Raw genomic sequence first — 22,878 nt, forward strand, 5'->3', positions numbered from 1 at the left:
GTAGGAGATGGCGAAGGGACTTAAAAGTTATTTACTTTTTGAGAAAAAGACTTACAAATTGACTAGATTTAACATTGAAAAGATAGGAATAATAGACTTTTAAAGCACCAATGACGTCACACCGACCAGCTGGTTCAGATTTGTTACTGAGCATCTTTTCGTGGCCACTACCTTGTATTCTAGGTACATTGCCTTGAACATTGGAATTCCATTGAAACTTCAAAAAAGAAAAAACAATTGAATAATAATAATAATATCGAGTGACCTGGCTGGCTCAGGTCTGGTGTCAGAGTTTTCAGGTCGCAACTGATCAATTTCAGGGCCTCTGACATGACCTAATGACTGCTTTTTAGGCAGCCGGGACCGACGGCTTAACGTGTCCATCCGACAATCAAACAATTGAATTAATATTAATTTATTATTGATATTGTTATTCAATTCTCTATTTTCTATTATCAGCTGTTGAAGTGTTTTCAATCTCATGCCCAGTTTCTCAACCGTTCCATAAACTGCTTATCCATTCAATAACTTTATTGAATCAATAAACATGAGAAATTAGTTTCTAGAACGATCCATAAATTTATTGAATCCATAAATCTCTCGATAAACTATAAGTGCCAAAATCCTGCCTATAAATATTTATGGAATGGATAAATGTGACAAATTTTAGGAACGGAACGGATCAAATTTTCGGTTGAAATCGAAAATTAAATTAAAATTAGTGTAGGTCACTAGTATTTTAAAAATAAAACAGATTCAAAGTTGCACTATATTCAGCATTGCTGGCGCTTATCTGGTGTCAGTCATCTTGTTTTGGAGACATTAGCCAAAAGATGTTAGTACCATAGGAAATAACCTTCAACTTAATCACACATCAAGCAGCATGGAATAAACAACCAAAAATTTGGTTGGTTACCATAACATCAATGCCCGGTTGCTCAAAAGAAGGTTAAATTTTAATCGTGATTAATTTGACAAGAACCAATCACAGAAGGCCTTTATGATAAGACGGCTTTTCTGATTGGTTCTCGTGGGATTAATCCCGATTAAAATTTAACCGGCTTTTGTGCAACCGGCACCAAGTTTCTTTACGAAAGTTTGGTTTGCACAAAGTTGATTCTGTTTTATTTTTAAAATACTGGTGACCTACACTAATTTTAATTTAATTTTTCGATTGCAACCAAAAATTTGATTCGTTTATCCATTCCATAAATATTTAAAGGCTGGATTATGACACTATAGTTTATCGAGAGATTTATTGATTCAATAAGTTTGATATGGCGGAAGGTGTGGCTCGTTCATCAATTGGGCTAGTCAGTCGGGTCGAGCGAGGGGTTTGTTACCACTGTCTGAAAAAAATGGCTTTTGGTGGCCCTGAAAAGGGCCAAGTTTGTTGCTGGTGGCCCTGAAAAGGGACCAAGTTTGTTGCTGGTGGCCCTGAAAAGGGACCAAGATTGTTGCTGGTGGCCCTAAAAGGGACCAAGGCAGGCTAGATGTTTAGTAGTCGTCGACTGGCGCGATACCACGCCGCGCGAGGGTCCCGGGCAGGTCCGTCTGGTGCGAGAGCAGGCCGGCAGGGGCTCAAGTCAATGGTTCGCAGTCTCCACTCTGGTTTACCCGGGCTACGGAGAGGGCTGACCGGGTGATCTACTAGCCAGAGGTCGTGCCGAATCTCCGCCGGGAGGACCTCCTCGACCACTTCCTCGTTTAGAAGGGGCCTTCGGTCAAACCCCGGGCAGGCAGGGTCGTAGGCTTCCGCTGCACACACTCCGATGTCGGTTCGGCACCCAACCCGCGCATCCAGAACCGCGCGCCAGTTGTTAGGCTGGGGCGCTAAGTCTTGGGGCGCAGCTGGCGCGGCGGTGTACAGCCTCAGCCTCTCCTCCACCTGGCGAAGCCGACGTAGGGCCCTCCTCTTCTGGATTCGGCGGCCGGCTCGGTTCCTCCTAGGCATCGGCTGGGTAGTAGACAAGGAAGACACCTCAGGTTGCGGTTAGTCTCGCCGTGGTTCCCTCATTGGCCTGCTCGCTGCTCTGCTCCTGGTCTCGGTAGTGGTCTCGGCTGGTAGTGGTCTCTGGTAGTGGTCTCGGCTGGTGGTCTCTTCTGGCTTTTCAGTGGAAGGCTGCTAGTGAGCAAGTGCTATCGAGGGTAGCTGAGTAGCCCCCTTTTATTCACAGTCCCCGAGTTCACCTGCACTGCTATTGGCCGGCGGTGCTCGGCCAATAGAAACGCAGGAACGGGTGGCGGCGACTGAGGCGCACCCTGGTGGCGGGTGGGTCAACCACTCATTTGGTTGATGCGTGGCGTGGGGAGCAGAGCAGAGCGGCAGGCTGAAAGGTAGCGAACGCGAGGGAGGTATCAAGTTTATGGAGCGTTCTAGAACCGCATGAGCATTCTAGAATGCATTTCTCATTTTTATCAATTCAATAAAGTTGTTGAATGGATTAACAGTTTATGGAACGACTGAGAAACCGGGCATAGATGGAATAATTAAATTCTTATAGGGGTTGTATAATACTTGCATGCAGTCTAGTAGTTCTTTTGATGGAGTATTCATTCAAATTCAATTATAAACAAAAAAATTCATTAAAAATAAAGGTGTACTATCTTTGATGAAGTATTCATATTGATTGATTGATCTCAGTATACACAATTCATTGAAACGGTTGAGGAGAAACACCATGCACAGCCCAAAAATGATCGTCCCCCGAATTTTGATAAATAATTTCTACTGGACCAGAAAAGTAGGTCATGTTTATTTCACTATGTATTTGCAACCAATTCTCAGTACAAACACAAGAAATAAAATTTCTGTTGAATGTCCAACTCTGTTGGTTGTCTCTTTGTCCAATTCAAGATCTTGGAATTTGCAGACCCCAATGACACATAATATAGCTCCATGGCGCCTAATACTAAGTGTTCATCTTTGTCCAAATATCTGCTTCTTGGGGACTGTGGAGAGTAATAACATAGAATGGTATCCCATGGTATAGGTCGTTTATGTTCCAAATTTCAAGCCGTTTTTTGTTGACTCCTCAAGCCGATTACTGTCAATAATTATTACTGTTATGGCCGGGTGAGAGTGTGAGAACGGAACAGTATGAGAGACCAGCGTCACATAGCTTGAAAAAAATAAATAAAAATAAAATAAATACTAGAACTATTGGCTTGAGTTAACATTGAAATTTCGAACATAACGCCCTATACCATGGTACCATGGAATATCTTCTTATGCTTTCTTTACTCTATGGTTATATCTTTACTCCATGGTAATACTTGGGCACAGGTAAGCTCCAAGACCTGCAGAAGACGGTACGTAATTTGTTATAGCAATATCAACCGCTTTATACTGAACAGCTCAATTACAGTCACACCCTGATAAAAAAATTAAATTCATCTTTCATGAACAAAGAATAATGTAGAAATGTTTACAAAGGAAGTATGCTCTGTAGCGATGTAAAAAATGTCATAATTTCCGTTGAGTTTCAAACAATCATTTAAAACTTTGACGTCAGAAATAAGGAAAATATATAGTGAGATCCACTGTGAACTGTCAGTATTCCTAATGAATAGCATCAATGCTTCCCATTCAAACAATGCTGACAGTTAAACGTGAATCACACCATCAAGAGTTGTTTTTTTTTATGGCTGTGCAAAGGCTAAAAAACTTTCTACGGTGATATTTTTCAAAGTTTTTCGATGTGTATACTATCAAGCTGTTAAAATGAAAAGTTTTCTCACGAATTATTTTTTCAGATCATGACTTTTTGAGATATGAGGGCATAAGGTTAGAATTTTGGGGACAGATCATTTCAAAACTCGGTAAGAGAAAGTCTTCATGAAATTCTAAGGATAAAATTCTTTATAGTATTGTTGATTCAATAAAACAAAAATTTTCTGAAAATATATATCTTTGAGAAAGTTATTCAATTTATCAAAAATAACTCAACTAAAAGTTATTTTTGGTAAATCGAATAACTTTCTAAAAAATTGATATTCTCTCAGAAAATATTTGTTTTATTCAATTAACAATACCATGAAGAATTTATCCTCATAATTTTATGGACTTATCCCTTACCGAATTTGAAATTATCTGTCCTATTGAAACTTTTGCCCTCTTATCTCAAAAAAAAAAAATGATCTGAAAAATTTCTTGAGAAAACTTATTAATTCTGATAGCTTGATAGTATAAAAATCAAAAAACGTTGAAAAATATCACCAGTAGAAAGTTTTTTTTTTAGCCTTTGCATAACCTTATATGTGAGATGAATTGACCGAAACAAGTGATACTAACGGCTTCTTTTCCCTCATCGAGATTGATGTGGACAAGCGATTTGTTGCCAGTGTAGGAGAACCTCTCCATGACCCGCCATTCCATTTGCGACCAGATCTCCTCGAGAGGCGAGTCGGTGTCCAGAGGGTAGCTGTGACCCTGCGCCATGTCAATGTGCGACAAGCCTGGGATTGTCACACTCACCACTGCTTTCGCATAATCGAAAGGATCGTTTATTTTCATGCCTTTCCAATCACTGCTCTGTGAAAAGAGGAAAGCATCAATTAACTTATATATTCATGTATATACAGTAATAGTTTCAAATGTTGTAAGAAAAGTATTCAAAATGGAAACAAATCTCATCGTAAGATTATCTCAGTCTAATATAAAAACTGACATTCATTTTGAAAGAGTTCAATCTCTTTGATTGATGTTTGATAATAGTGGTTCAACAAACATTGGAATGTATTCTGAAAACTTACTTGGGAGATGGAAAATCCTAGAGCAGCTGAATATACCTCTGGAATCAAACTAACAGGCAGTTGCTCCTTTCGTTGAAACTCAATCGATGACGGTGATTGGAGGATCACTATCTCACCTTCTGCAAACGCTGTGGAAGATAAGGATACATTATAAATGAGTATACGCTTTTATTGGAAGGCTTCTAATATAAATTATATTTTCTGTAAATGTTATACTCTCTATAAACACAGAACATCGTTTATTACACAGAACACGACTACAGCCATTCAAAGGGAAACCAGGTACGAAGCAGCCGCCCCCCAGCATCATCGTCAAATTTGTTAGAAGCCAGCATGCTGATCAAATGATGGAGATGAGAAGGAAAAGGGGTACGCTGGAAAGACATCACATTGGAGGTTTCAGTGGCAAGGGGCCGGTGTTCATAAACCGCAGCCTCACATCGGGGAGAAGAAAACTACTAGGCTTGGCTTGTCGGCTGAAGAGAGAGCAGAAAATAAAGGATGCATGGGTTGACCAGGTGGGCAGAGTAAAAATTAGAAAAGATGCTAACGGAAAAATTTTTGTCATAAAAAATGAGGCAGATTTATGCTTTCCTGCTCTTTAATTGAGCATTTGAGCCGTTTAAATGTGTATAAAGTTGCTACTCATTATTGTTTATTGATATTTATAAGGATAAATATTTTAGTTTTTAGTTTTTTTTTCATAGAGGGGAAACACCTTATCGATAATTGAAAGGATTTATTTCTCAACTCACGAATTCATAGATCAGACTTATTCAGAGGTATATTGGAATTTTTATAAACTTCATATTATAACGCAAGATTGGAGTTATTTTATCTTGACATGACAGTCCGGTGTCAAATTCAATTTTGTTTCTCGTATCTATTATTTTTTTATCTCATTTTCAAATTGTCATTATCTTTCAATTTATACAAGTTAGTAATAAAATAACTTGTCCAATCAATTACAATTAAATAACAATTAATAAAGCAAATAGGCTACTTATAAATTAATAAAAAACTAATAATAAGGAACATAAAATATACGTGTAATCTATAGATACAGATCTCGCAAAATGGTAAAATGTTACAGTTAGACGAAGAAGATATGAATATTAATCATAATTTTATAACGTTTCAGAATTGGAATGATTCAAAACGTTTCTTGAACCAGATGGATAGATCGGTCGATGAATTGGTATGCATAGGTACTAACGTACGATCACTCAGAAAATATTGTGATACAATAGATCTAGAATTACAGGATGTAATCAAGGGCATAGACGTCATAATCTTAAGTGAAGTCAACTTAAATTCACAAGAAATTAGCTTGTATGGTATGCCGGGATATGGTAGTATTTTCAAATGTAGACAGGAAGGCAGAGGTGGTGGGCTAGGAATATTCTACAGAGAGAAATGGAATATAGAAGAAATAGAGTATAATTTTGAGTCTGCGGAGATTTTATGTGTAAAAATTACCACCGAAAGAAAGTCTACAGTCATAGCATCTTTTTACAGACCTCCAAATCAGAATGTTAATTTGTTCAATGAAGAACTAGAAAAATTCTTAACCATAGATCAGATAAAGAATGAGAAAAATATCATAATGATAGGAGATATTAATTTATGTTATATGAATGAAAGATATGGTGCAGATAACTATCTCAGTGTTCTATACTCCAATGGCCTATATAATAGTATACAAGGACCTACCAGAGAGGAAATTTACAATGATATATTAGTATCTACCTGTTTGGACCACATAAACGTAAAATTACATAATGATTGCTCTTATACCTCTTTTGTAGTTCAAAGTAAAATAGCGGATCATTATTGGACTGGGGTAAAAATTAGTATAAATGAAAATCCACATAGAAAAATAGAGGAAGAATATAGGCATATTACAAACACAAAAAGGGTTAATGAATTGATTCAGGGAGCTAACTGGTGGCCATTACTAGATCTCAGAGATCCATCGGATATATATAATGAAATCATAAAGAAGTTTGGGGACATCTATAATGAAAGCAAAATAAGGGTTAAGATTGATAGGAAACAAGAAAGAAATCCTTGGATCAATAATAACATTAGGCAATTAATTAATGAAAAAAATATTACATGGCAAAGATTAAAAAGAGATAAATATAATTTAGAGCTAAGGGAACAATTCAAGAGAATCAGAAATAACCTGACAAATCAAATAAGAATAGGAAAAAAAGAGTATTATAATAGGTTGTTTTCTGCTAACTACAGTGATACGAAAAAACATGGGAAACTATCAACCAATTCATCAATAAAAAACGCAGGCCGACAATATTAGAATCAATTAAAAATAATTTTAAAGTAACGGAAGAAAATCACATTCATGAACTAATAGAAAAATTTAGAAATAAGTTTAAAGAAGAAATAGAAGAGATTAAGGATGATATGAAAGGACAACACTTTGACTTGTCTCAAAGTTTCAAACAAGCAAATTTCTCTATAGGCGATAGACTAAGTATGCATTTCAGGAAAATTAATTTAGAATTGCTATATATGGCTATTTTGAAATTAAATAAGAATTCATCTCCAGGTCCAGATAAAATTAGAGCAAAAGATTTAATAAATAATATATTTCATTTGAGATTGATACTGTTGCACCTGATCAATAGAATTATAGAAACAGGGAATATACCACCGAAAATGAAAATAACTTATCTTAGGCCAATTTTTAAGAAGGGGTCAAAGAAGGATTTAGGATGTTATAGACCAGTGGGTTCTATTTCAGTTATTATGAAAATTCTCGTGCACATCATAGGTATACAGTTGCAAGGATATCTGTCAAGATTCAGTATAATTAATGAGAATCAGTATGGATTCATTCCAGGAAAGTCAACTATTGATCTTTTGGAAAATATGACTGGTGATATCAATAGGGCACTAAATAGCAACAAATTTGTAATTTCGGTAACAACTGACTTAACAAAAGCATACGACCTTGTGAATTATGAAGTCATGCTTTTAAAATTGAGTGGGATGGGTGTTGGAGGTAAACTGTTAAGACTGTTTGAGAATTATTTCAAAGATAGAGTACTGCATGTTGGTATAGGTGGTTATGTAAGTAATAGTTATGAACAGAACTGTGGATTAATTCAAGGAAGTATTTTATCACCGATCCTATTTAATATATATGTCAATGATTTTGCCAGTTTACAGTTTAGAAGTAAGGTTTTACAATATGCAGATGATAATGTATTATATTTAGTACATAAGGAACTGGAGAGTGGATTAAGAGATATGCAAGAAGATATTGATCTAACAGTTAAGTACTTTTACAATAATCATATAAAAATTAACTCTCATAAAACTAAAGTGATATTATTTAGAAACCAAAGAATTAATATAAATGAAAATCAATTAACTAGGTTAAAGTGTCATAAACCTGTCTGTCTGAGAAACCAACTCATGAATAGATGTAACTGTCAGGATCTAGAGTTCAATAAAAGTATCAAACATTTAGGAATAACATTTGATGCAGATATGAGGTTTAAATCACATAATAAATGGCTGACAAATATCATGAGAGCAGCACTGTATAAATGTTCAAAAATATGTTATTATTTTCCTATTACTACTAAAAGAATTATATATTACTCAATGATACAAAGTACACTGTTCTATGGGATCACAATTTACTATTTGGCACCAACATATTTAAAACTGCCGTTGCAAAATACCACAAAAAGAATAATAAGAACCCTATTTAATGGTATTGAAAGACAGCTTCTGGGAATTATGACATTCGAGGCTCTTGCTAAGTTTACCGACTTATCTCGTAATTATTTTAATGATAAATACAGAGAAATAAATGAAATTGAATATAGATTAAGACATAGAAACTACAGAGCCCAAAGATTTAATAACGCATATGGGAAAAGAGCCCCTGAATGCAGAATACCATGTCTTCTGAATGCATTACCTCTAGAATTAAGAATATTAGATAGAAAACGTGATGTTCAAACAAAGTTAAAATTATACTATATGAGGATGAATGATTAAAAGTAAAATTAGAATACATTCATCGAGATGCCAAAGAAGGTTATAAAATAATTATACAGTATGAACTTCTTACCTGAAGTTATATTTTCCTCCACCTACTATCAAAAGTCTCATTTTACACCCTGGAATCGAATACTAAAGTACTACTTTTCCTCCCATGGGACTAAAAATAATTCCCAGCGGGAAAAGTGATCACTTTTACTCCCAAGGGAGTAAAAATAAACCCATAAGATTAACATGGGAAGAAGTCCGACAACGCCGCGATTGAAGAATGATAATTGCCCATAACAATGAATAATAATTAGCGCGTTGTGCTTCGTTGCACCTCTGCTCACTATAGCAGCCCAGTCACTGTTACCATATTGTCTCGCATATTGTCTGAAGATGTAGTAAAATTATTCATTGTTATAGGTATTGGTGTAGGTGGAGGAAAAATGTTGTGTGCATCACGGGACTAAAGTACTTATTCTCCCTCAGGGAAATTGTCACCCTCGGCTACGCCATCGGGCGACAACAGTTTCCCTCAGGGAGAAAAAGTTGCACTTTAGTCCCTAGATGCACAAATAACTATTAACTGATGGTTTTATTAGTCTGAATGAAACGTAAATGTTTTGGCCACCAAACATAGATCCAGTTTATTAGTTGTGTTATTGGTTAGTGGAATTGAAGTTGTAAACAAATTAACAAAGAGGAGTCAAGGAAAATAATGGGCTATGAAAGGATCAATGAAGCTGTCTAGGTTATAAAATTTATTGAAATAGTACAAAAGCAAGTTGAAGAAGAACATATTTAATTTAAAATAAAAATATCTTAGTCTCTTTTTTAATGAAAATATTTGGTACAGTTGAAAAATGTATATAGAGGATAAGTTTAACATTGTACTTAGTTATTAATAAATTTAATAATAAAGTTTAAGGTTACTTTGGAGGTTAGGACGTTGTGAAAAAAATGCAATGCATTCTAGATCTAGAGGAGCAGTGAATGAATAGTTATTCGGTTAATTGATTGCTATGAATAAATGGTTACATAGAGTGGTCTAATATCTTCCTGTGATGCAAATTGAAATGGAAAATAAATAATAGTGAAAATCGATATTTATGTGTACATCGATATGAAAAGTTGACTGAACATTCTACTTGGACTCTATTGTGGAAAAATAATAATAATAAGAAATCAATAAGAACTATTGATATTTATTGATTAAATTTAATTTTTTTTAATCCCTCAAATAGCTTGTAGCTAGAGGGATAATATATCACAAAGTGTATATGATTATTTTTGTATCTGTTTTGTTTTGAGTTGAATAAATGAAATGAATAAATGAAATGAAAACAAGGAGAAAACAAGAGTTATGACAAATGATGAGTAATCAAATAGTTTCAATCCAGTTAATAGTGAATTTTAGGTCAGCTTGAGTTCAGATTTCTTTTCGGTCAGATGATATGGAATCTGGTCTAAAAAACTCATCATATTTGGAAAAGATGTAAAATAATTTTATGAATTTAGATTAAGCAGTAGGCTATGTTGGGTATAAAAGGAATAAAAGTAGAATAGAATATTTTGTTTGTAGTATGTAAAGGGAGCAGAGCGTACTGTTTCTTGTTCCTCTGCTATTTGTAACCTTTGTTCAGAGACACTTTACTTTGAGTTCACCAGTACTGTCGTCTAATAGTAACAAATTTCAGTATCAATACTATCGAAAATAAGCTGGAAATAATACACTGAAGATAAAACTGGAACAACTGAATAATTACTAACTGAACTTGTTAACTGACTAGCAAATAATTACCTAATAATTGATTATATAATTACTAAAACTGAAATAAAATAAACTGGAATTCGATGCTATTATTATTTCAATATTTTTAAAGTGATCACTAGTACACGTACGCTCAAAGTAAAGTGCGGCCAGGTTGATTATTCAAATGCCCATTCGTGCCCACTGACCCCAAGTAATGACTTTTATTTATGTTGTAATATGAATAAGATGGATTTAACAATTCAAACATTTTGTGTTTGCATCAATGCGGACATTCGCAACATTTCAGAGCTTTTTTCTTAGTTTTTCATGAGTACAGGATACTTTAAATTTCATTAGTTTTGCTGTGTCATTTTATCAAATAGAGGAGTGCTATATATTTTTTCTAATCATGTGAAAATTCCTCATCCTTATTCCTATACATTCTCAATGTATGTCTTCGTCGATTGCAGAAGCTAGTTATATAAATTTCAACCATAATAATTTGAAATACTGTAGAATCTTCCCAAATATTATCAGTGGGCAGGGATGGGATGGTGTGGGTATATCTCTTTTATAATTTTTTCTATCTGTTATATAAGTATATATATTTTTTTCTGTTGCAGGTTGTAATTATTTGAAATTGAATAGGGTTTGGGATGTATCTATCAAAAATGATATAGCCTAGCCTATTATATTAACTAAATTGTCACAATTCCGATTATCTTCATTGTATGACAATTTTGTGAATAATTAACTCAACATTCAACTATAACATGAGTATACGCGTGCTTTTACACCTACTCTTCAATCATGATTGAGAGAAATTTATTCTATAACTTCACCATTCCTTTGGAGCCCACTGGTCCCAAATGGAAACATAGATTTTTAGGGTACTTGATAACTTTTGTAATCAAAATTAATGAAAGAATGATTATTAAGGAAATGCAATTTCTTAGCAACGAGTCGAGCCACCGCGGCAAGAACACATAACCTACAAATTCATTGGATTCGATGATTCATTGGATTTTTATGGTGTATGAACGTTATGGTGGCAGATGAACTAGAGGTTTTGGTTATTGCTTTTGCGACTCCATTTATCTAACGAATCATTGTATCTAATGAATTTGTAGAGTATGAGCTCAAACCGCGGCAGCTCTAGCCGCGCGTCTCGAGTCGTCGCTAAAGTAGGATTTACATTAATGAAATGCTATTGAATTCAAGGAATACCCTTGTAAAACCTTTCTTTAAATTTTGTAGATTCAAAACTTGAATCTTCAAGTTTATTTGACTTAAGAAGATGTTGAATATGTTTGACTTCTGCATTCAACTTAAATGTACAATCTAACCTAAAAATAAAAAAATATATAAAAACAGGTGGCACTTAATGTATATTTAATATGACGAAGGAAACTCTAAAATTAATTTGATTAATATATTTAGATTACCCATTTTTTATTTTGTATTGACATTTGAGATTATGAAATAGCATCATTATGATTAAGAATTCAAGTTTGCTAAAGTCGTTTACTTTGCAGAAATCACTCTTACTTGATACTTGATACTTGATACTTGATACTTGTTGTCGTCGTCCTTGACCGGGTTTACCAGACAGACTGGTCATTAAAATAAAGGCTCATTAGCTAATTCTGCCAACGAGTAAATTGCTCTATCAATCAACTTTTGCCTGACGAGAGCGCTGAATCTTGCACGTGATGCACTTTTTACTTCAGTTGGGAGTCCATTGTAGAAGCCCAAGGCAGCTGATGGGAAGCCTCTCTGAGTAGCAGCCAACCGACATCGGGGAACATCCAGGTCAGTTGCATGGCGTGTATTGTAGCTGTGTATCTGATTTCTTGTTGACAGCTGCTGCAGGTTGTCTCTGACATACATCAAGGAGGACAGGATGTATTGGCTGTGGATGGTGAGTATCTTCAATTCCTTGAAGAGTGGCCTGCAATGCTCCCTGTAGTCCGCAAAAGTAATGGCCCTGATTGCTTTCTTCTGCAGGAGCAGCACATCATGGCAATAAGGCGCGTGTCCCCACAGGAGGATTCCATACAAGATGTGACTATGAAAAAGGGAGTGATAAGCTGAGACCAGGTAATCCCTGGAGACAATGTGTCTCAGTTTTCTTATAAGGAATATAACCCTGGAAAGTCTTTTGCAGACCTCAGCCACATGTTGACTCCACCTCAACTTGTTGTCAACCCAAAAACCCAGCAGCTTCACAGGATCAGACTCCACTGCAGTCCTCTTGAGGGAACATACCAGAAGGTTAGTTTTCTCCTCATTTAACTTCATCCTGTTTGCAGTAAACCAGGACTTTGCTGCATTTAGTTGTTCCACTGACCTTTCTGCTGCCTCCTCTGTTGTTCGTCCTCTAGCTATCAGTGTGGTGTCGTTGAAAGTTGGTAAGTTGCAGCTTCATCTCAGTTTCAATCACTTTTGACATTATTGGCACTATTGAAATAGGCCTGAAATTGGATGGAATCTCTGTATTTCCCTTCTTGTGAATTGGTAGTGTTCTTGCCAGCTTCAGTGTGTCTGGGAATACTCCCAACCTCAAACAGTGGTTAACTGCTGTAGCCATTGGTTCTGCTACATGTTCAATGGTCTCTTTCAAGACAGAAGTGGATAGGCCAAATATATCCTGTGTTTTGGAGTTTTTCAAGCCACTGACAATGTTTCTGACTCTATCCGCATTGATACTTCTCCATACATCCATCTTATGAGCTGTATTTGTAACATTCTCCACAGGGTCCATGTCAGCTTCATCTAGATTCTTCAAAACATCCTCAATAGCATTCACAAAGTAATCATTGAAATTGTCTGGACTGATGTTTGATTTAACTTTGGGCTTTTTGGGGCGATGTTTGTTTATGGCCTCCCACGCTGCTTTACAGCTATTTGGAGCCGATTCAATGGTATTAGCAGTGTATACTTTCTTTGCCTGCCTAACCATTTCTCTGAAGATTTTGTTTTGTCCCACATAGAGCCTATGCTTTTCCATTTTCTCCTCTGGGGACACTGCTGATTTGTACAAGTGATGTAGGAGTATCACCAAGTTCTTCTGTCTGGCAAGATCTTCAGTGAACCAAGATCTATCCTTTGAGTGTGATGGAACCCTGCTTGTACACCTTGGCACCTTTCTTATCACCTTTGGAAAAACCAAGTCAAAAATGTTCATGTACCCAGCAATAAGCATATCAAATGCATATTCAGGCTTGACCAGTCTGATAACCTCATTCCAATTTATCTCGCTCAACCTGCTGCAGAAACAAGGTATAAGTTCATCTCTAACACTTCTGCTGCTGAAACTGTAATTTGAGTGCCAGGTTTGTGGGGGCTCATCTCCAGTATCTTGTTTCATAGTCAAAACAACTGCACAGTGATCGGATACCATGGGGTCAATGACTTCAACTCTATACTCCCATGATTCCAAGTCTGTGGCTACTGTGTCCAAGCATGCAGTTTCTCTTGTTGGAAGGTGATTAGCAACAAAAAGTCCATGTCCTCGTAGCAGGTTAGAGAAATCATTTCTCTCTCTAGATGGAACCTCCAGATGAATGTTAAAATCTCCCCCAATCATCACTCTTGAACCATGCTGCCCTGTCAAAACATTCAGCAGATCATCCAGACGCCCTATGAACTGCTCAAAATCGCCATCTGGAGACCGATAAATGGAGACCACAATGATGGAATTTTCTGACAGTCTAACTGCTACAAGCTCCATTGTGAGTTCCTCACAGTAATCTTGAACATCTATCTGCTCAAACTTGACGGATTTCTTTAAGAAAATTGCTGCACCACCATTTCTATGAAAGCACCTTGAGTAGATGCATGCCAAATCAAGTTCCCCCACATTGCTATAGTACTCAGCTTCCTCTTTTCTCAGCCAGTGCTCAGACACACACAGGATGCTAGGTTCAATGTCCTCTATGAAAAATTCAAGGACATCCATTTTTGTTCTGAGGCACTGAACATTCAGAAATATTATTTTTTGCTCCATGTCCAGTTTACCCCGAACTTCCCCCTGATTTTTGGGATCTACTTTAGGGCTCCCCCCTGGAAGCGTTTGAATAAAAAACGCCTCAGGGTGACAAATCTTGGCCATTTTGAACTATCCATGATTTCTTCCATTTTTTCAAATTCAACTCCCACCTTGAAACTACAGTAAATATCACTTTTACTCTCCAAGCCTTCAACAATGAAATTCAGACCTGGAAAAGATGAGGACATGAAATTTCTGACATTTACCTCTGTTGTTCCTTTTTTAATCTTCCCTAAATGGAACCATGCCTTTTTTTCTCCTACAAGCATAGCTGTGGGCCCTGTATTTTCATTCAGGTCCTTTGATCCTACTATAACTTTTTTATTTGAATGTGTATTTGTCTTGATTTTGTTTGATTTTGCAGCCTGGGCATAATTTAATTTGTGTCTTTCATTTCTTTCTACTGGGGTATGTGAATTTTTCTGGGTGCTTAATGAATTATTTTTCCCGGTTTTCTTTTTTATTTTAGTCACTTGCTTCCAATTTGAATCTTCAAAAATTTCACTCTCACCTATTTGGTCACATAAGTCCATCCTACTAGAAAAAACCTCAGAATTTTTTTGCTCAGCCAATAAAGCTGTATTTGTCAATAAAGCATCAAATTCATTTCTTGATTTGTCCTGAGTTGCATTTATATTTGGATCAAATGCATGTTGATCACAATCTACTTTTGTGTTGTCATTGCATGTCGTAGTCTGTATAGTAGGCCTAGTAATTTCACTAGAAATTATTAGATCTTTGTCATGATGTAAAATTTCTGGGTTTTTTACATAGAAATTTGAAATAATAGTGCTTTCCATTTTTGAAATTTGGTCCTGAACACTATTTACTTTGGTCATTTTGTCACAAGCAAGTTTGCACTTAACCTCACTTTGAGATGATTCAATTTGTGTAACTCGCTTATTTAACTGGGCAAAATTTACATTAATCTTATTCATTTCGTCAATAAGTTCACTTAAAATAAAGTTTTCGTCACTTTTGGAGTTCATATGGGAATTTCCATCATTCACAGTCACCGGGTTTGCATGCTTAGATATGATATTTCTTACCTTGTCTTTGCACTCTACACAATACCACACAGTCTTTTCACCGAGATCACTTATTTTACGATATTCAGCTACCACTATATTAACGCACTTTATGTGATACCAATTTGAGCAAAAACCCTCACAATTCAATGCATTTTCATTTTCTTTTACAGTTTTAAAACAGACACCACAATTCGATTCAACACTCTCGTCAGCCATCTTAACTTCTCCTGAAGGAACTCTTTCAAGTCAAGAAAACTTCAATTCAACAATTGAACTTTAGCTCCGTTTTGTTTCATACTTTGAATTTGAAATTCACATAATATTTCCAAGAAAAGTCCATAATGTACTCTATGAGTAAGACAGTACCTACATTATGTACTTTTTTGTTCAGAATCCAAACCTAGTGGCCATGAATCGATTTAGCACTACAGAATAAAATAATAATTAAGAGATACAAATAAAAAAATCAAATGTGTTGTTTTTTTAAGTTATTAGCTAGTAATAAAGAATATAGTCTACACTATAACTAACCTACAACAAACTGTTAATTTAAATGAGTACATTATTGTAATTAATACTTACCAGCCCCGCACATACCAAGAAGAAATAGTAACGGCAACATTTTATTTACAAGAATTATTTTACAAAACTGATTACAATTTAAACTTTTTAAATAATTTTATTTACACAATAAGAGACGTTCAAGCTTGACTATACAATTGCCATCAGCATCAGGATCAGCTGATCAATAATCATGTGACAGAAAAAGGGAGTACCCTGCTAGAGCAAAGCCATCTAGATCTGAAGCGGTGCTTTTCTAAGCATACCCTATCTGAACGCAACAAAATCAATCGATTCTGCGTGATTGAATTTTTATTTTCATGAAATATTTCATGAGAGCATACATTACATACAGAGCTTATCTATTAATCTAGTCAACGAAGGGTTGACTAACCTTGCCACTAGTTAAAAAAATAATATATGTGATAATATACATGTAAATTTATGTGATGAAATCCAAGTTAGGCCTTCTCAAGATGACATAGGCAAATAAAGCCTTAAGGGCCCTACACACTTACAGATTTCGCCTGTGGCGGCCTGCGGATTTGACTTGTGTCCTTGAACGGCTCGGAGCAAAATCACTACACACCTTTTTTGAGCAACGCGAGTCCCGCGTTATTAATATTCTCCACCAAAGTCTAAATCGTCCAATAAAGGAGATAGAGGAATAGATTTGGATTCAACGACCCCAAATTCTTCAAAGCATTTTCGAAAATACCCGAAAACAAAGGAGTTATGGCTGTTTTTACTTTCCTTGCCCTACTACCATAGGTAAGGAAAGTATTGCTTTCCAAAAAAAATTGAGGTACCCTAATTTCAAGTTTTCTATACGTTTCAAGGTCCCCTGAGTCCAAAAACATGATTTTTGGGTGTTGGTCTGTGTGTGTGTGTGTGTGTGTATGTCTGTGAACATGATAACTCTATTCCTAATTAACCGATTGATTTGGGATTTCAAACTTGAGGTCCTTATACCATGAGGACCCGACAATAAGAAATTCAATTCAAGAAGGCGGAAGAAATGGCGGATAATGCTAAAAAACCATGTTTTTCACGGTTTTCTCGAAAACGGCTCTAACGATTTTCTTCAAATTTATACCATGGATAGCTATTTATAAGCCCTATCAACTGACATATGAGTCTCATTTCTGGGAAAATTGCAGGAGCTCCATAATATTCTTGTGAAAAATGGCGGATAATCACTAAAAAAACCATTTTATTCAGGGTTTTCTCGAAAACGGCTCTAACGATTTTCTTTAAATTCGTACCATGGATAGCTATTTATAAGCCCTATCAACTAACATGAGTCTTATTCCTGAGAAAATTGCAGGAGCTCCGTAATATAGGTACTTGAGAAAAATGGCGGATAATTACTAAAAAAAACATGTTTTTCACGATTTTCTCAAAATAACTTGACCGATTTTTTTCAAATCCATACTCTGTATAGTTATTTATCAGCTCTATTAACTGGCATGAGTCTCCTTTCTGGGAAACTAATGGGGGGTCCACCCCATCCTTGAGAAATGGACTTTGTAACCTCCTTCTCGTGCATGATGTAGGTAGGTAGAGCAGTTCATAAAAAGAACACATAGTTGAGATATTTCATCTGTAGAACAGCTGTTTTGACGACTTTAAAAAAATGACGACTAAAAAAAAATAATCGAATTTTACAATTTGCACAAAGGAAAAAGTACTCTGAAAACAATTATATATACACATGTACAAAAGTCTGATCGTAGTTTCAAATATGAGCAAGGAAAGTTGTGTGAGTGTACCACACCAGATTTTTAATATAGCTTTGTATTACCATAGTAGGATAAATAATAAGATAATAATTTTTTGCTCACAAAGGGACAGGCAAAGGTTTTTAGAAGCTTTTAAAAACTTTAAGGTTTAGGTCTAAACATGAAAATTTTTGAACTTGAATTTTTTTATTTCAAACTTTGAAAAGATGAATCCAAATATGAAATTAGAAATCATAAAACTTCTTAGTCCAGTCAATGAATGCTCATAAAAAGGTATAGAGAGGAAAAGTTTGGAACACAATTTTCGGCCCTGCAGCTCTGTTTAGTATAGTAAGAAGGTAAACATATCAAAAGTACTCACTCCTACCCCCTGTTCTAAGGGGGTGTGGGGGTGGTTTGAAAGTACAATATTTTTGTTTTTTTTTGCATAATGCTTTGAGCAATATGAGTCTTTTGGAAAAGTATGTCAAATACAAAATTAAAGCTTACAAATTAGGCTACAAGTTTTATCTGTAACATTTTTCCATATCTCTCATAGTTTTGTAGGTATATGAGCTCTCGAAGGTGTCACATTTTTAAGAAAAACCCATCCGGCTCAGATTTTTCATCTTCTTGGCCTTATAACTTTTTACCGATTGATTGAAAAAATCCGTGCTAATCATGAGCTCATAGGGCATCGTATTCTTTTCAATTTCATTATTTTACGCATCTCCCTACAATTGCTGCAGCCGTTATAGTGTTGAGTGTAATATTTTCAGTTTAACAACAATAGATCAATTGACAGGGGAATTTGGACCAGAATATTTGACTTCGCAGCTTTGTTTGGACTACTTAGAAGGTAAACATATCAAAAGTCCTCATCCCTACCCCTTGTTCTTGAGGGATGAGAGTGTTTTAAGAGTTGCGTTTTTTCATTGCTGGCTTACACGCATGTATCTTGGAAACAATGCATTTCAGCGACATGTCTTACTGAGCAAAAATGAAGGTAGATAAATTTCTTACAAGTTTTGTGATATCTTCTTTAGTTTTCGAGATATTCACTTTTAAAGTCTAAAATCTTTGAAAAGACCGTTTTTCTTCCAACTTTTTCAACTTTCAGGGCTTATACTCAACAACAATGCATCGAAAAATTGAGTATTGAACGTTGGGATGTATAGAGCATTCAATTCTCTTCAATTTGATGTATTTTTTCACCATTTTATACTTCCCATCAATTGTTATAGCAGCTTTTTAAAGATTTTACACTTTTAAGAGTGAATATCTCGAAAACTGAAGAAAATATCACAAAACTCTACTGAACAAAACTTTTTGGAAATTCATCTAGCTTCATTTTTTCTTAGTAAGTCATATCGCTGAAATGCAATTTTATGATATATGCGTGTAAGCCAGAAATGAAAAAACGCTCTCTTAAACCACTCTCGGCCCTTAAGCACAAGGGGTAGGGATGAGGACTTTTGATATATTTACCTTCTAAGTAGTCCAAACAAAGTTGCAAAGTCTAATATTGTGCTCCAAACATTCCCTCCAAATTCCCCTGTAGATTGGCCTATTGTTGTTATGTAAAGTGAAGATATTACACTCAAGTGAATGGCCTCAGATGAAGATGAAGGGCCAAGTGTCCGAAAGTGCTCAACAAATGTGACTAGAAGCTAATAGCTTTTATTTATAAATACGACTGCTCTGTCGTAATTTGGTTGTTCAAAAGTGATTAACAAGCAGTTCGTAATGGAAACAAACATTGATAAGCAATGAATTGACAACATTTCAACAAAATCAAATAATGTTTATTATGACTATAGACATGTAGATAAAAGAAATAATTGAATATATGATATTAGCAAAACAAATGAAATAATGTTTATTGTAACTACATGTAAATGTAGAGACATGTAAAGACATGTGAATAAGACTTTGTACAATAAAAAATACTTTAGTGCAATATTTTGCAGTTTACAAACCATATCCACAATCAGGTATCATATTGAATTTTAAAAATAAAACTCATTTAATTTTGATAATTTGTCAACATTATTAGTTTATATTTATAGGGGTTGAAACAAAAAATTCTTCTTGCTTAGTAGTATTTTAATAAATATTTTCATGAGGAAAAGGAGTAGTCTATAATAGTGATGCAAAGGCCCAGTTGCACAAGAGCCGGTTAAATTTTATCCGTGATTAATTTCACGAGAACCAATCAGAGAAGGCCATTTTGATAAGACGGCTTCTCTGATTGGTTCTTGTGGAATTAACCACGGTTAAAATTTAACTGGCTTTTGTGCAACCGGCACCAAGTGTTTTCAAGCTACTACACATCAAAAAGGATTGATTAAACCAAACAGATGTTGCATATTACAATGAAAGTGACAATATTCTAAAAGTTTGTATGATAATGAGAAAATTGATTGTAAAATAAAAATTATAGTAAACTTGATTATTATGATCTCTAGTCTAGTTTAACATAACTACCACTACTCTTTGTATAATGTAGGTAGGTATCTACTGACATAAATTTGATCACCATGAATAATATTATACTGAAATGTGATAGATATTCGTGATTATAGATTCTACTGCAATTGCTCATAAGCCTATACATAGATCAATCATTATAATTGATAACAAAAAAAAATGTAATACTGATTGCACAAATTATTTAGAAAAGTTCTTTTTTACCACATTGCATTGAAAACGCTGAGGAACATTATATAAAATGAATGAATAAATATTTTTATTGCATAAAAAGCTGTACAATTACAGATATGGCAAACGTCAATTATAGAAACAAATGAAATACATTAAAATGATCAATGTCACAAAGTGCAAGACACAAAAGTAGAATAAGTTATCAACCACAGCTATTAATATTGATAAGTGCCCAATATTTTTGAAATGTATCCACTAATTATCCATGTATTCCTTGTAATGTTATTTTCTCTATAACGTGTGCCCTGCTTGGCCGCAGTCGGTAGAGCAAAGATTTGGATGATGTATAATACTTTTTGTGATTCCTGGAAAAATAATAGTACCAATTTCTTACCAGCTCTCCCAGGAGCTCAAACAATTCTCTGCTTTCGCTGGCTGCAGACATCGGCCGCTTTAACAGTTCACAGTTCTTGTGACTGATTTGGTGTACTCCACAAATATAGATGCAGTAGAGATAGATAGATATAAGGGCTCTGATTATCATACTAGATGATGCGGTACCGCCACTAATGCCACCCAAACTTTTTAAATCCAAACTTAGATTTTTAAAAATGTACAAATATTTAAAAAGGGATCTTGTGCTCTATAAATTGGTGGCTGTTCCCGATGACCTCTGACAAGCAAGTGGGCTCAGATCTACCCCTATTCTTTCCACGACCATACTTCCGTATTTTTGAATTTGCATATCACTTGAATATTCACTCTGATTGGAGCTGTCCCTAGCCTCACTACTATGCAATAATATGATTTAATATAGTCCTTGCTAATCTGCTAGGTTACCACATGAAGAACAAATATTATAATTTTTAAATATTCATTTCTTATCTATTACATAAACTGGGTACTGTATAGTTTACAAATTCTTATCATTTACATAATAAATAATGTATATTTTTGAATTAACTCGCTTTTACCGCCGGTCAGTTACTGTAACTATTTTGATTGGCTTATTCTAAAATTACAAATGTATTCATGCGCCGAGTAGGATATACCACACTTCCTTAATATTTTTATTTATTTTACACATTTTGTCCATGCTCGTATGACATAATAAATATTTTTGTATTTTTTAAAATGTTTTTCCTTTCACATTAACATGCCATGCTTGTTACCAACCCAATGATCACAGTTTAGGCAAATGCTACTTGTACGCAACTAAATTTGCCACAGGTGTCTGGCTAATTCTCAATTCATACGGCTTGATCAATTATTTAGGTTGCCGATCAGTAAGTATCAAAGAACCTAACCTCAAAAATTTATTATTTTATATTATTAAATAAATAGCAATAATATTCTCCTTTCCATTTGGCTGTCAAAACTGTAGCCTGGATACCCGTTATTATCTAATCTCGAGTTTGTTGACGAAGACCTATAAAATCTTTTCATTTAGTGATTTTGATAACTATTCAAAATTATAATTTTACATCCTTTATGGAATAGAAGCCACCATTCAATAAATATTTCTTCACTTGGGCTTTAAATACATTTTTATTTGTTTTAATAGATTTTATTTCATTTGGGAGCCTATTGTAAGAATTTATTCCCTGATAAAATGGATTTTTCTTTGCTATCGCCAAATTAACATTAGGTGAATGATAGTTATTAGCAGTTCTTGTTCTATGACTGTGGATATCGCTATTAGTGAGTAGAAAATTATATATTACAAGAAAAAACATTGAAAATACAGTTCTACTTATAACCAATAAAATGAGAGAACCCAATAAAAAAACGGCAAAAGATTTGATCACCAACTATCTACAGGATAGACCGCAAACTATGAACTTGAACAATAAAACTTATACAAGAATTCTAACAAGTTTGGTCTTCACAGAGGAACAGTCTTATTGCCAATTCCATTCTTGATTTATTTGAATGATCAGATTGCAGGGAAGTTGATTTTCTTAATTGGAAGGATAAATTTGTAAAGCTTCAGTTTGTTTCACATGGCATAAAATAATAAATTTTGTGAAATTAACTCTTGATCAGGTTACTCAAATTTGATCGTAAAAAATGTAATGTGGAGCCAATTGATTGAAACAGAGTGTTATGTCCATTCATCTGATCAACGTAACTCAAAAACTCCAGGTAACATTTTTGTCGTTGCATTTTTTAGTGCTATCAGAATGTTCTCTGTAGTCGTAGAAGGATCTTCGAATACTTGTAGTGAAAAATAACTAACAAGTGCATCAAACTGTTTCAAGACCCTGTCGATACAACTTTTTAGGCTCAACCACCTTGTTTGGCTCATGCCAATTA

At 34.9% G+C, this 22,878-nt stretch overlaps 2 protein-coding genes and 1 long non-coding RNA gene across 3 annotated transcripts in view; 2 read left to right on the top strand and 1 right to left on the bottom strand.

The window, feature by feature from the left end:
• The window catches only part of LOC111051429 (ATPase H(+)-transporting accessory protein 2), a 31,518-nt gene extending 15,115 nt beyond the window's left edge, over positions 1-16,403 (bottom strand). Inside the window, exons 1-3 of the mRNA XM_039442684.1 lie at positions 16,199-16,403; positions 4,756-4,883; positions 4,295-4,534 (exon numbers count right to left, since the gene is read on the bottom strand). Coding sequence (XP_039298618.1) covers positions 4,295-4,534; positions 4,756-4,883; positions 16,199-16,238 — 408 coding nt within the window. The 5' untranslated portion in view covers positions 16,239-16,403. The remainder of the gene's footprint in view (positions 1-4,294; positions 4,535-4,755; positions 4,884-16,198) is intronic.
• Positions 12,149-12,731, top strand: LOC120354830. The gene is made up of 2 exons (XR_005573231.1): positions 12,149-12,455; positions 12,542-12,731. It is a non-coding gene; the product is annotated as an uncharacterized LOC120354830 (long non-coding RNA).
• Positions 16,404-22,502: 6,099 nt separating the features above from the next.
• The window catches only part of LOC111045580 (acyl-CoA Delta(11) desaturase), a 57,403-nt gene continuing 57,027 nt past the window's right edge, over positions 22,503-22,878 (top strand). Inside the window, exon 1 of the mRNA XM_039442707.1 lies at positions 22,503-22,707. Coding sequence (XP_039298641.1) covers positions 22,669-22,707 — 39 coding nt within the window. The 5' untranslated portion in view covers positions 22,503-22,668. The remainder of the gene's footprint in view (positions 22,708-22,878) is intronic.

The sequence above is a fragment of the Nilaparvata lugens genome, chromosome 1, assembly GCF_014356525.2.
Source record: "Nilaparvata lugens isolate BPH chromosome 1, ASM1435652v1, whole genome shotgun sequence".
Classification (NCBI taxonomy): domain Eukaryota; kingdom Metazoa; phylum Arthropoda; class Insecta; order Hemiptera; family Delphacidae; genus Nilaparvata; species Nilaparvata lugens.